Source organism: Amblyomma maculatum, chromosome 4, assembly GCF_055883805.1.
Source record: "Amblyomma maculatum isolate TAMU_Amacu chromosome 4, ASM5588380v1, whole genome shotgun sequence".
Lineage (NCBI taxonomy): Eukaryota > Metazoa > Arthropoda > Arachnida > Ixodida > Ixodidae > Amblyomma > Amblyomma maculatum.
In genome coordinates, this window is record NC_139347.1 from 141892433 (window position 1) to 141906650 (window position 14218).

The following is a 14218-nucleotide window of genomic DNA, read 5'->3' on the forward strand; positions in this document are numbered from 1 at the left end:
TCACGAACCGCACGTTCAAGATTATTTTTAAGCGTTTCAATCGGACATAACTGGCGGTTCTTTTTCTTATATCTTTTTAGTTTTCGCTTCAGTTGAATAATCTTCCGCGTCATCCAAGGTGTGCGTTTGTGAACTTTTTTGCATTTATTTGGAACGAAGGTATTTAGACAGTATTGACACATTTCGACGAATCGCTCCCACAGCTTGCAGACATCATTTTCATCGAAACTAGATAAACAAGTTTCCATATGTTCAATCACTGCGGCATCATCAGCCCTAGAATAATCCTTGAAAGATCGTACGTGACTGACTTTTTTGTTGAGGGAAGGGAACTTAACTAAATCTATCGACAGGCTTACCAGGTGATGGTCTGAAATGCCTGTTTCAACTGACACAGTATGCATAGAATATTGACGGCTAGCAAAAACTAGGTCTAGTATAGAGGAAGATGTACCTTGTACACGAGTAGGTTGATTTACAATTTGAGCTAAATCATGAGTAAGCATGATATCAAACATAACGTCTGCACTGCTCCCAGATTTAGTACCGCCCTGGAAACGATCCCAGCACACATCTGGCAGATTGAAGTCACCTATTAATAGTATTTTGCTATTTCGGAAATAAGACAGGTGATGCTGTAGCTTAATAAGATAGTCGGGTGTGGCATCTGGTGGCCTGTAGCAAGCGTACAGGATAAAAGAATGACCCCAGCAAGAAATTTTCATGCAAAGGCATTCAAGGTCAGCAACGTCATATACGAGGTCGCATTCTACAGAGTCTTTCAAGAGAACGGCTACGCCGCCACCCCTTGAGGTCCTATCCTTGCGAACGACTTTATAATGAGGAGGAAATACCAGGTCATCTGCTAAGTCGTCACGTAACCAAGTTTCCGTCAGGACTGATATGTGTGGGTCGAACTGCAGCAGTTTAATTTCAAGCGAGTCTTTCTTGTTTGCAACGCTGCGTGCGTTAATGTTAACTATTCTCAAGCATTTTGTACTACATTGGCCCGTGTTACTATGGCAAAACAAGTTATCTGTGTTAGTGAAGAAAGAAGCTGAGTTAAATGAACTGCTCAGTTTTTCGGTGAGCGGTTTCGCAGCTGCGAGCAACTTCGCGTCACGGGCCGATTTGCGGTGACCTCGTCGTTTTTTTGAACCCTCAATTTATCATTTTTTTCGCAGTCCCATACGTAAGGGATATTATTGATATATAACTTATCAAAAACCAAGGAAACCCGTTCTTTTTTATCTCGATTCAGCTTCGCGCTGTCCCATAGTTTCTTTCTTAGTTCACGAACTTTCTTTGAAAAGTCTTCGCCAATTGAATAATATTTTCCTTTAGTTTCTTTCCGTTCTTGAGTATCGCAGTTTTATGTCTAATGTCTAAAAGCTTTATGATTACAGGACGTGTTTTGTCAATTGCCGGCTTACCTAACCTATGTATCCGCTCAATAGGGACAGGGTTGAGTCCTAAAATATCATGAAAAATATCTTTGTTTACGGTTTCTTCAAGTGATTCATTTGTTTCCTCTTCAGTTTCCGGGATACCATAAATGATCAAATTTGACCTCCTACTATAATTCTCAAGCTGCTCAACCCTTGCTTCAAGCCTTTCGATCGTTGTACTCATACAACTAACCTGTTCTTGGCAGAACGTTACTTGGCTTTCAAGCCTGGACAGGGCATCTAATTTGTTCTCTATATTCAGTAATCTATTCTCTTTTATATCCTTTATGTCAACTGCGATTTCATTAAGTTGTTGCAAAATTAGGGTCATGTCAGGGCCGGGGTTTGATTCAATGTCACCTGCTAACAATAATAATTTCCTCAGACAAAATGTAAAAACCTCTAGCAAGCAGCAAAGCCGAGGGCACGGCAGCACCAACAGGAATAGGTCATTAGAACGGAAGCATTTTCCGTACTTTTTGCTCACCTGCACAAGGTAGACAAACGGATTAGTGCTCCGCATTCTGTCGATGCTGCCATGCCCAGTGGCTGCGAAACAAGCGGGAGTCCCATTTATAGCTTGAGTGCACTGTGATGCCCCCTGCAGTCCAGGTTCCTGGCAATCAGCACGTGTTGCCGAAAAACGATGATACAGACACCAAGATTCCAATGCTGGTGGGCGTATTTCTTGATCGATGTCTTGATGCGTTGAAAGATGGACATGCGCAGAGAGGTTCAGCATTAATAGTGGTAGTAGAAATAGTAGTTGCATTATTAATAATAGTAGCAATAGTAGCAGTAGCACTAATAGTAGCAATACCGGGTGTCTAAGCTAACTTTAGCCAAGGGTTAAAAATAAATATTTGAGACAGGCCAGAACCTCCAGAACATAATGTCCAACCAACTCGCCCAAGAAGCCACTTTGGTTATTTTATTTCTGGTACATCAGGCCCTTTTACATGTGCTTCTTTGCAACGATGTTTGGCCATCTCTCTCCTGGCAACAGTTTGCTGTCACGCACGATGTTTGTCATTCTGCATTCGGAAACGCCATATACCACAAGCAGTAAGGACACTGTTCAGTGGTTTTGACCCGACCACACTACGTAGGACACGGTATATTAGGAAATATTTCGTTTTCGGGAAGAACTATAGGCAGTGCATTCGGTCCCCCTTTTTTTCTCGAAGGGGATCACTTTGATGTGAAGAAACGATAAAAATGTTTTTGTTCAGCAGTGGCGCCTGTCAGCCACCATCGTGCCCTACAAGGGGACGGGAAAGGAACGTACAAGACGTCCGGCAACGCAGGCTGTAAACCGCTAGTATAACCAAATGTGGGGCAACTAAGGGTACCTGACCAAACGAGGCTAAACCTAGCCGGCAAGAAAATAGAAAAACCGAAGTGACGAACAGGCAAGAAAGCTGTAAGAAGTAAAAGAAGCTTGTTGCCATTTAGTTTCGCACATTCTAAACTAGTGAAGAGAGCAATTGTCAGTCTATGATTTCAAAACGCTCTGGGAAAATGTTCCCTCAAAACTTGTCTATGATAGCTTGAAGCAGCGAGTGGATAGACTCACAGACGTAGAGTTTCCATATCAGATGTTGATCTCAGTGTCGGAAGGCATGCTCAAAAGCCTTCACGCAAAAAAAAAAAACAGCATCCAGCCAGGCAGCAGGTGAAAGAAAGCAAAATACAGTCGTGATTTCATACATCCACTAGCTGTCGCATAACTTGGAGAGAATTGGCGCTAGGGTGCAAACAAAGGTGTTTTTTCTCCTCACCAGACAAGTTGGAAAAGTTGCGCAAAATGATACCCTTCCCAGGAAGGAACGTCAGTGGGTGTAAAAAGAAACACAAAGCCCCTGCGGTCGCATACGAAAAAGCAGTTGTGTGGAAGGACATACGGAAGGACATACGTTGGCTGCTTAAATGATAGGATCCATGAGCACACGAAAAATTTAGAGCAGAAAAAGGGCGGGAATCTTGTTGACCGTTGCCAGGAGTGCAAGTGTGAACCGTGCTTCCAAAAGACGGTAGTATTAGGCCGAGGCAGAGAACAAACAGCAAGAGAAATTATTGAGGCCGTAAACATCGCAAATGGTAAAGAAATATGTGTAAGCAGCACTTCCCTAATACTTCTTGCGAAAGAATTGACTTTTTTGGAAGGGAAAGGGCGACATTTTATCTTGCGACTGATCTCGTTTTCCACTTTCTATCACTGTGTATATAAACACATGATTCATGGATAAAACTTCAGTTTTCAGTTCTGCGCTTCGATATGACATTAAGCGCTAGTTTTCAGGCCCGTTTCCGCAGTGTAATATATCAAGATTTCCGTTAGCCAGCGCATGCAGCATCAAGCTCATCAGTGGTGCCATTGTGCGATGAAACTGGCTCTTCACACAGCAGCTGCCACGTATGAGAACGGTACACTAGTAAGCCCCCCTTACAAGGTTACTTACATTTCAAGCTGAGCTCCTCGATGCTGTTGTTCAGTGAGATGCCTTGAATGATGGCGTGCGCTTGTGGAAGCGATGTCGGGAAACACAAGTAGAGTCGCCTAAGACTGCGTGTCAGCGGCAGGTAGGCTCTCAACGCCGGTGCAATCCACAGATGCACTTCTGCAAGGAACGCCACCTCGAGCGAGGATAGATGATCTCCCGAACATGTGCAGCTCATTCGGCATGGGTGGCGCAGCGATGTAAAGAGCTTGTTGATTGATAAACTGGGCCTCACTTGCAGTGCAATGCTGTAGAAGATTATCACCTCAGCTGAACAGATGTCGGTGCGAAGGCTCAGCCTGGAATCGTATAGCAGCCTTAAAATGGTTGATATTATAGAATAAATCTTATCTCAGTCTTTGAACCCCAACGACGGTACGCTTCGCCCAAACCTAACGTACGGCAGCATGTTTTTAAGGAGCCATATGTATAATCAACGTAAGATTAAACCAAAAATAGCAAGCACGTAAGCAAAAACACGCCCATACACTTTCTGGAGGAGAGTGAGAAGAAATTTGAGATTAGATTCTGACGTAACGGCGGCTGTGTTAAATTTTGCCTATTTTAGCCAACGGATATATGTGGTTTTTATACCTATTTTGTCTTACAAAATCAGTCTTTTGACCACATAGGCTTAAAGTACAGTTCTGGAGTGAAGTTAGAGAAAAGTATTTGCGCCGATTCAACGTTCGCAATGATTTAGAGAACTCTTCTACGCGATGAAGGATCATGCACTAAATTGTTGTTAAATTGTTTTGAGGTTCGTGTTCAATAAGCGGCGCTCACTGGCGGTTGTTAATGATGTAAAGCTCATTAGATAGGCATATTGTTCATTTGGGAAAGCGCTTCGGACGTCAGAATTGCCTTCGATTATTTCACCATGGTACAAGACATCATGCTCAATCATTTCAACCCCGAAGATCCACATGCAAGACGGAGAAATCTTGCACCGAGTGCATTACCTGTGGGCGCGTGGTGACATAGGAGGTTGATCCCAGTGCGCATAAATGCAAGTGCAATGCCCTCCCTCAAAGCCAACGCTGGAACCAGTTTTATGAAGGTTACCGTGAAGGATATACATTTCCATATATTTCTATAGGTTTAATTATTACCCAATTAACTGCTAAAGTGCGCAATAGAAATGATATCGGCGTCCTCAGCGAAAGTACGGCAAACACCTTTTGTTAAAAGCCGAATAATTACTCCCGCCGACGCCCGCCCTATTATACGCCAGCAGCCGTACCATATCTCAACGACGGAAGGGAAGCGATTCAGACACAGGTTCAGAAGATGCTTTGTGATGGCGTCATACAACCGTCCAACAGCCCATGATCGTTCCCAGTCGTGGTGGAAAAGAGATGGGATCCTTCGCTTCTGAGTTTATTATCGAAAGTAAACGACATCACTAAAAAAGACGCCTAACCACTGCCCCGTATCGACGATTCGCTTGACAGCCTTCGTCGCGCCCAGTACTTCTCCTCAATTGATTTGAAGGGCGGGTACTGGCGGGTTGAGGTCGATGAATGGGACCGCGAAGTAAAGAGCCTTCGTCACCCCAGATGGACTGTATGAGTATAAAGTGCTGCCTTTCGGCCTATGTTCAGCGCCGGCTACTTTTCAGCGCATGATGGACACGATTCTTTCCGGCCTCAAATAGAAAATTTGTTTAGTTTATCTCGACGATGTTGTCGTGCTCTCTGAAAACTTTGGCGAACACCTTGAACGCCTGCACGCAGTATTAGATGCCCTCCGGTCAGCTGACCTGACGCTGAAGCCCGAGGAGTGCCACTTTGGCTACAAAAAGTTGAAGTTTCTCGGTCATCTCGTGAGTGCCACTGGCGTGAGGCCGGACCCCAACAAGACTTCTGCTGTCACCAGATTTCCCGTTCCTGCCACCAAGAAAAGCTTGAAATGCTTTCTGGCTCTCTGCGCGCACTACCACCGCTTCATCGCAGAATTTTTCATGTTTGCCGCCCCCCTGACTCGCCTCACGCGGGATGATAGACAGTTCATGTGGGGCGCCGAGCAACAAGAGGCTTTTGCGGAGCTGCGCAGGTGACTGTAAACAACCCCTGTTGTTGCGCACTTTCATGAAGACGCTGACACCGAAGTCCACACTGACGCCAGCAATATCGGCCTCGGCGCTGTACTCGTTGAACACCAAACTGGCGTCGAAAATGTCATCGCGTATGCCAGCCGCACGTTCTCCCGCGCTGAGACAAACTATTCCAGTACGGAAAAGGAATGCCTTGCGGTTTTGTGGGCAACTATGAAATTTGGGCCTTACCTCTATGGCCGCCCTTTTAAAGTGGTCACCGACCATCATTATTTGTGCTGGCGGGCTTACCTCCGCGACCCATTAGAGCGCCTAGCACGATGGAGCCTTCGCCTCCAAGAATTTGTGTTCACCGTTGTGTATAAATGTGGCCAGAAGCATGAAGATGCTGACGGGCTGTCGCGCGCACCCGCCGGTTTTGTCGATGAGAGCACGGACCCCGAGAGCGGTTTTCTTGGACTGGTGAGTGCCTCAGATGTAATGATCCGACAGCGAGCTGACCCGGACCTTCGACCTGTCATTGATCACTTGGATGGTCGCGCTGCTGATATCGCTCGCCAATTTGTTCGGAACCTGTCTGGTTTCTGTCTCCGGAATAGTGTTCTATTCAAGCAGAACTCCAGCACTGTTGACCGAGCGTACCTCCTCGTAGTGCCGGCCGACCTCCGTGCCAATATCCTTTTCGCTTGCCACGATGAGACCGCCTCTGGCCATTTGGGCTTTGCGCGCACACTCGGCCGGGTAGTGAGTTCGTCAAGCCTATTATTGGCCTAAACTTGCCGACGCGGTTCATTGCTATGTCAGAAGCTGTCGTTAGTGCCAACGTCGAAATTCGCCGCCTCTCAAGCCAGCGGGATTGCTCCAACCTATTACGCCTGCACGGACGCCGTTTGACCAAATCGGCATCGACCTTCTGGGCCCATTTCCGCTGACATCGGCCGGTAACAAATGGATTATAGTCGCGACCGACTATCTCACACGGTATGCGGAAACCAAGGCGGTGGAGCATGGCACGTCATTTCAGATCGCCCAGTTTTTCATGCAGCAAATCGCGTTGCGCCATGGCGCACCGTCCCAAGTCATCACCGATAGAGGCACGACGTTTACGGCGCAATAAATGCACGACGTATTTGAGCTTAGTCACACGAGCCACCGCAAAACCACTGCCCGCAAAGAACCACCCACAGACGAATGGCCTCATGGCGACCCTGAATAAAACGATCGCCGACATGATTGCAATGTAAATAGACTCTTAGCACAAAACCTGGGACGAGATTCTCCCGTGCGTCACATATGCTTACAACACTGCCATCCAAGAGACCACGCGTTTTACGCCATTTCGCCTGCTCTACGGACGCGACGTTCAGACGATGTCGGATGCCATGCTTCAGTGCTGCACTGACGATCATCCGCTCATGCCAGACGCCGGACAATTTGCTGAGCGCGCCGAAGAAGCATGTCAACTTGCCCGCATTCACATTCAACAACAGCAGGGTAAAGACACGCGTCGCTACAACCTCCGCTATTGACACGTCAAATACCAAACTGGAGAGAAAGTTTGGGTATAGACACGCCCGGCTTGTCTAAAAAAAAACTGATGTCGCGTTACTTTGGACCTTGCGAAGTTCTGCGCCATGTCACTGAAGTGACATACGAAGTCCTTCCAGCGGGTACTGTGCAGCCCTCGCGTCGGCAACTATGCTCCGAGGTGGTGCCCGTAGTCCGCATGAAGCCGTGTTTCACGCAGTAATATGCAGCGTGCTATGCGCTTGTTTCTTTGTCGTGTAGGGCATCTTACCTCGCCTCCGTTATCTGTTCTGTTCCTGTTCTGATCCCTTTGTTTTCGCTTGCATCGCCCATCGCTCGCGCTCAGTCTCTGCTTTCGTTTTTTTAGGAAGGGGGGCAGCGGTGGCGTAGCGGTAGAACATCCGCCTCGCATGCAAGAGGACCGGGGTTCAAATCCCGGTGCCGCGCAATTCTCCACCGGATGAAAAAAAAATCCGCGTTTCGATGGAATTGCATATACAGGTTTGGGGTGCGACCTGATGCCGGTGAACACCTCCGGCAACGCACTCCCTCACCAGAACAGGAGTTGGCCACCCTGGTGCAGTAATTGGCCACAACCTCCTATGATAAGCTCCATAAAACCCCGGCCCTCAGTCACCAGCGGCTGCGGAACAACTGACCACGGCGGCGGTCAGACCTGTGACGCAGCAGGGGGTGCTAAGAAAGCCTGGCTCCGCTGGACAGGCCGCCATTGGAAACTGACCCTGGCAACGTTTAATGCTAGAACTCTAGCTAGTGAAGCTAGTTTAGCAGTGCTGTTAGAGGAACTAGAGGGCAGAAATGGGATGTCATAGGGCTTAGTGAGGTTAGGAGGCCGAATGAGGCATATACTGTACTGAAGGATGGGCATGTACTGTGCTATCGAGGTTTACCAGAAAGGCGACAACTAGGAGTAGGTTTCCTTGTCAATAAGTATATAGCGGGTAATATAGATGAATTCTATAGTATTAATGAGAGGGTTGCAGGCATCGCAATTAGGCTTAATAAGCGGTATAAACTGAAGGTTGTACAGGCCTATGCACCTACATGTAGTTATGATGACCAGGCAGTTGAAAGCTTCTATGAAGATGTAGAATCGGCAATGCGAAAAGTAAAGACGCAGTATACTGTACTAATGGGCGACTTCAATGCCAAGGTAGAGAAAAAACAGGCAGGAGACAAGGCAGTAGGTGACTATGGCATTGGTTCTAGGAATAGCAGAGCGCAATAACTTACGAATCATGAATACCTTCTTCAGCAAACGGAAGAACCGAAAATGGACATGGAAAAGTCCTAACGGAGAGACTAAAAATGAAATCGACTTCATAATGTGTTCAACCCCCGCCATTGTGCAGGATGTAGAGGTAATCGGGAAAGTTCGATGTAGTGACCACAGGATGGTGAGGTCCCGAATTAACCTAAATCTGAAGAAGGAACGCAAAAGATTAGTAAGAAAGAAACCCATCAACGAATTAGCGGTGAGGGGGAGGGCAGAAGAGTTCAGGATCTCGCTACAGAATAGGTATTCAGCTCTAACTGAGGATGGCGACATTACCCTAGAGGCAAGGAACAATAATTTCAGAGATATCATTACTGAGTGCGCGGTAGAAGTAGGCGGTAGGATAGTTAGAGAGGATACCGGTAAGCTGTCCAAGGAGACGAAAGATTTGATTAAGAAACGGCAGAGTATGAAAGCTTCCAATCCAACAGACCAGATCGAATTGGCCGAGATATCAAAGCTAATCAATAAGCGCAAGGTGGCCGATATAAGGAAGTATAACATGGAGAAAATTGAGCATGCTGTAAAGAACGGGGGAAGCCTTAAAGCGGTAAAGAAGAAATTGGGCATAGGCAAAAACCAGATGTATGCGATAAGGGACAAGGCGGGCAACGTCATCACTAATATGCACAAGATAGTCAAAGTAGCCGCGGAGTTCTATACAGATCTCTACAGCAGCCAAAGTAGTCAGGACCGTAATGAGATTGGCGGTAGGGAAAAACAGTCAGACGTTCCACCAGTAACGAAGGACGATGTCAAGAAAGCACTAGAAACTATGAAAAGGGGGAAATCAGCTGGAGAGGATCAGATAACTACAGATTTGCTGAAGGACGGGGGGGATATCGTGCTAGAAAAACTGGCCACCCTGTATACGCAGTGCCTGGTGTCATCGACGGTACCGGAAGCATGGAAGAATGCAAACATTATCCTCATTCACAAGAAAGGGGACTCTAAGGACCTTAAAAATTACAGGCCAATCAGCTTACTGTCTGTTTCGTATAAGGTATTTACTAAGGTAATCGCTAATAGAATCAGGACAACCTTAGACTGCAATCAAGCAAAGGATCAAGCAGGGTTTCGGAAACGGTACTCTACTATCGATCATATCCATACCATCAATCAGGTGATAGAAAAATGCTCGGAATATAACCAGCCCTTATACATAGCTTTCATTGATTACGAAAAAGCATTTAACTCAGTTGAAACCTCGGCGGTGATGCAGGCATTGCGAAATCAGGGCGTAGACGAGCCGTACGTGAAAGTTCTGGAAGATATATATAGTGGCTGCACAGCAACCATAGTTCTACATAAAGAAAGCAACAAAATTCCCATAAAGAAAGGTGTTAGGCAAGGAGACACAATCTCCCCAGTACTATTCACAGCTTGTTTAGAGGAAGTATTCAGAGACTTGGAATGGGAGCAGTTAGGGATAAGGGTAGATGGAGAATACCTCAGTAATCTGCGATTTGCTGATGACATTGCCTTGCTAAGCAACTCGGGAGATGAACTGCAAATAATGATTGATGACCTAGACAGAAAAAGTAGAAAGGTAGGCTTGAAAATCAATATGCAGAAGACTAAGGTAATGTTCAACAGCCTCGGGAAGGAACAGGAGTTTACATTAGGTAGCGAAATACTGGAAGTAGTAGGCGAATATATCTACTTAGGACAGGTAGTAACCGCAGATCCGGATCATGAAAAGGAAATAACAAGAAGAATAAGATTGGGATGGAGCGCATTTGGCAAGCACTCGCAGATTATAACTAGCAGCTTACCGGTATCGCTCAAGAGGAAAGTATACAACAGTTGCATCTTGCCTGTACTCACCTATGGGGCTGAAACGTGGAGGCTAACCAAGAGAGTTCTACTTAAGTTGAGGACAACCCAGAGGGCTATGGAACGAAAAATGGTAGGGGTAACATTAAGAGATAGAAAGCGTGCAGAGTGGGTCAGAGAAATAACTCAAGTTAACGACATTCTAGTGGAAATTAAGAAGAAGAAATGGACATGGGCAGGACATGTAGTGCGAAGAGAGGATAACCGATGGTCGCTGAGGGTAACAAACTGGATTCCAAGGGAAGGAAAGCGTAGCAGGGGGCGGCAGAAAGTTAGGTGGGCGGATGAGATTAAGAAGTTCGCAGGGGTCAAGTGGATGCAGCTAGCACAGAACCGGGTTAAGTGGAGAGATATGGGAGAGGCCTTCGCCCTGCAGTGGGTATAATCAGGCTGATGATGATGATGATGTAATGCCACTTGGTGTTTGTTCTCAAGTGGCGCCTGAAAGCAGAGGACGTTGAAGTGGGTTCGCGCGCTGTCGGCGGAATACTGCTTGTTGGTAAAGCCTCGCCTGTCTTTTTCGTCAAGAGTACACCTGCTTTCCGTGACAATATGATATTCAGACTAAAATCAGATTTTTTTTTACTAATAATTCTAGGCGTTTTGAGGTGCCTTGAAAATTGCAATCGAAAAACCGACATAACTAAGCCGTCACTCACGTGCCTAAGGTCATCTTTCCCAAGGTGCCGACTTCCAAGAGTGAAGAAGTCAAGGGAACAAATTGCATGATTACAAGGCCCGGGATGTGCAGCTCCTTCAATGAAGTGCAGGCGAGAGCCGCGACAAGTAGTCGCTGCATCTCGTGGGTGGAGAAGGCGAACTTGACGGCTAGGTGGCGCAATGATTTTGTCGCCGTGAGAGCGCGCGCCAAATGCTCGACGTGCCAGCCTATCCGACGATCGTCAACCTGCGATTCAGTGAGAATCACCGCGTGCTACAGTGTCATGGGAATTTCAGGCATGAGATAATGTTAACAATTTGTTAAGGCTTGACATCAGTGATTTACACAGTCGTTATGCTTAGTTTTAAAGATATCGAAATGCGGCCGTCGTAATCAAATGAAAGCAACTGCCGGGTTTAATCATTTGGCTCTTGGCGAGAGCGGCTTATGCGATCCCTACCAAGGTGTGAACTTTATTAAAAATTGGAGTGCGCTTAAGCTTTTCCTTAAGAGTTCAATGCGATAGTGTTATCGGGCTCCGTTCGCATCACCTTTCTCATGCTATTCGGTCTCATAACGAGTACATATTTCTCATGACACACCACATTTATTTTGTATTTTCTGCAGGGTGAACTTTCCCTCATGCCTTGATTGTAGCCCGCAATTAAATAACCTCCGGTTCGTTATTTCTTCCCGCTTAAGGTTTGTAGCCTATTTTTCAGCACTTTCCTTAAACCTCAATGCTTTGAAGACGATGGATGGATGCAGAAGGCTTTGAATCGGGCTGCAGCTTACGGCATCTGTTGCGGCAGCGCCGTACGATCGAAGGAATTTTACAGTGAGCGCCGCATCGCAAGTAAGCAGAGTGGAAATGTTTTTTGCTACTAACCTAACTATTAATTCCGTAATCAGTTTTTCTAATGACGTAAGTTAACATTAGCCGACAGTCATAACGCACTGCATAAATTAGGTCCATCTTTATTTGGAGTGAAGCAATGCGGTTCTGTGACACTACCACTGATAGGTAAATCATTGATGGTGTCCAGAATGTGCAATACTAGATTAATTGGTAATAAAGAACTCAATGAGATGATTCCGGTTCAACGCTCAGTGCGGCAAGGACGTCAACTTCCACCATTGCTCTTCGGTATATAAAGCGAGTCGTTTTGCAGGCGTGTTCTCGGAAGTAATTTAATTTCTGGTTTTGCACTGTAGTCATGCAAAGTACGAGTTTTAGCATACGCTAATGATATAGTCATATTCTGCATAGACAAAGCAAGCGTTAGTCAGGCAGGGAATACGATAAAGAATTTTTGCAAGCTTAGTTGGAGCGTCGTGAATTGGCATAATTGTTTGAGGTTTTGGCAGGGGGAATGGGAAACAAGGCCTCGAATACTCTAGAATATTACGTGGTTATTGTCTCCAAAATATCTAGGAGTCGACAGTGATCCACATGAGGGCAAAACAATTGTCATGTTTAATTGCAATGTGTGTTGTATGATGCAGGTTTTGCACTGTTACAGGGGAAATATAGACAAGGTATACAGGAATTCGGCAGTTTTCATCTGGGCTTTAAAAGTATGTGCGAACAACACGAACGAACCTTTTTCGCCACGTAGGCGATGGTGGATTGTCTTTGGCACATTATTTTGGCATCAAGTTGTTAACAGTTTGTATATCGTGCAAAATAAAGGATCCTGATCCTTTTCTTCGGCCTGTTTGTCAATTGCGCTCGACAAGAACTTTGCCAATGTTCGTGGTGCGAACTGCTTGTCACTTCGTTGGTGGAACAAGTGGCTATTTGTCGTGTAGTTTCTTAAGAGATCCAGTTTGTTTGTACCCTATTTTCAATGAAATATTTATCGAATGTCATCAGAAAAAGGCTTTACAACAGGAAAAGGCAAGGCTGTTCCTGTTCCTGTGTATCGGTCTTTATACTCTTCTGGGCCAGGCAAAATATATTGACGCGTGTACACAGAATGCCTGTACAGCCTGCTTTCAAAACGTTTTTTCATGGATTGAATGTAGGGTTTCCACCTTTAAATACATGGATGCCGGAAAAAGAAATGTCTGTGCCATGGGGTGTGAACTGTATTATGTGTAGGCAGCCGCAGACTGTTGACCATGTGTTTATAGATTCTTGAGATGGGGTTCTCTTTCTAGGTGTCCTGCAGCGAGCTTTGCACAAAGATCTCTTTTCAAACCCCCGTTGAATTGGGTTTTCGGCTGCAGAAAATGGCCATTTTCCGTATGATATGATAATCCTATTAGGCTTGTATGTCCTGTGCAAATGCCGAATGGCTGTTCGCCATGCTAATTTCATATCACCCCAATTCTATCGGGCAGATAATTGATGTTTTAAAAACTCACTATTGTGTACCTGAGTTTATTCATGTATTTCAAAAGTTGTTAATTTGAAAGTTTTATACTTAGGAGTATTGCAGGTAAACAGGTTAATATTTTCAAAATCGACCAGCCTGTGTTGGCTGTGAAATAAAAGCAATAAAAACAAAAAAATGTTTTGTGGAAGACAGCTTGCATGCTCGCCTCGCACCGCGAAGGTACCGTGTTCGACTCCACGGGTTTCCGGAAAGCTTCAGTATTTCTTTACTTTCGCCCAATTTTCTTGTTAGTCACATAATCGGCACCGGCTTTCCTGCGACATGGTTCCCTTGACGCTAAAGCGTTATTTTTTTCCTTGCTGAGTCGGCATGTTGAGGTGTTTCGCGAGACCCTAGTGGTGATGTATGTAAATGTAAATTTTTGTAGCAAACTGGGCATTGTTTTTCACATATCTCGGGGGACATCTGAACCATGTCACAAGGAAAGAGAGGAAGGTGGGAGTTAAAGAACGCAATGATGGGTTGACGTAGTGAAAGGCCCCGGAATAAT

At 45.7% G+C, this 14218-nt stretch overlaps 1 protein-coding gene and 1 pseudogene across 1 annotated transcript in view; both read right to left on the reverse strand.

Annotated features, from left to right (window-relative positions):
• Positions 1 to 14218, reverse strand: part of LOC146193208 (uncharacterized) — a 66583-nt gene that overhangs the window by 33492 nt on the left and 18873 nt on the right. Inside the window, exons 4-5 of the mRNA XM_084600500.1 lie at positions 11325 to 11572; positions 3911 to 4248 (exon numbers count right to left, since the gene is read on the reverse strand). Coding sequence (XP_084456626.1) covers positions 3911 to 4248; positions 11325 to 11572 — 586 coding nt within the window. The remainder of the gene's footprint in view (positions 1 to 3910; positions 4249 to 11324; positions 11573 to 14218) is intronic.
• On the reverse strand, positions 1076 to 2190 carry LOC146193209 (uncharacterized; annotated as a pseudogene).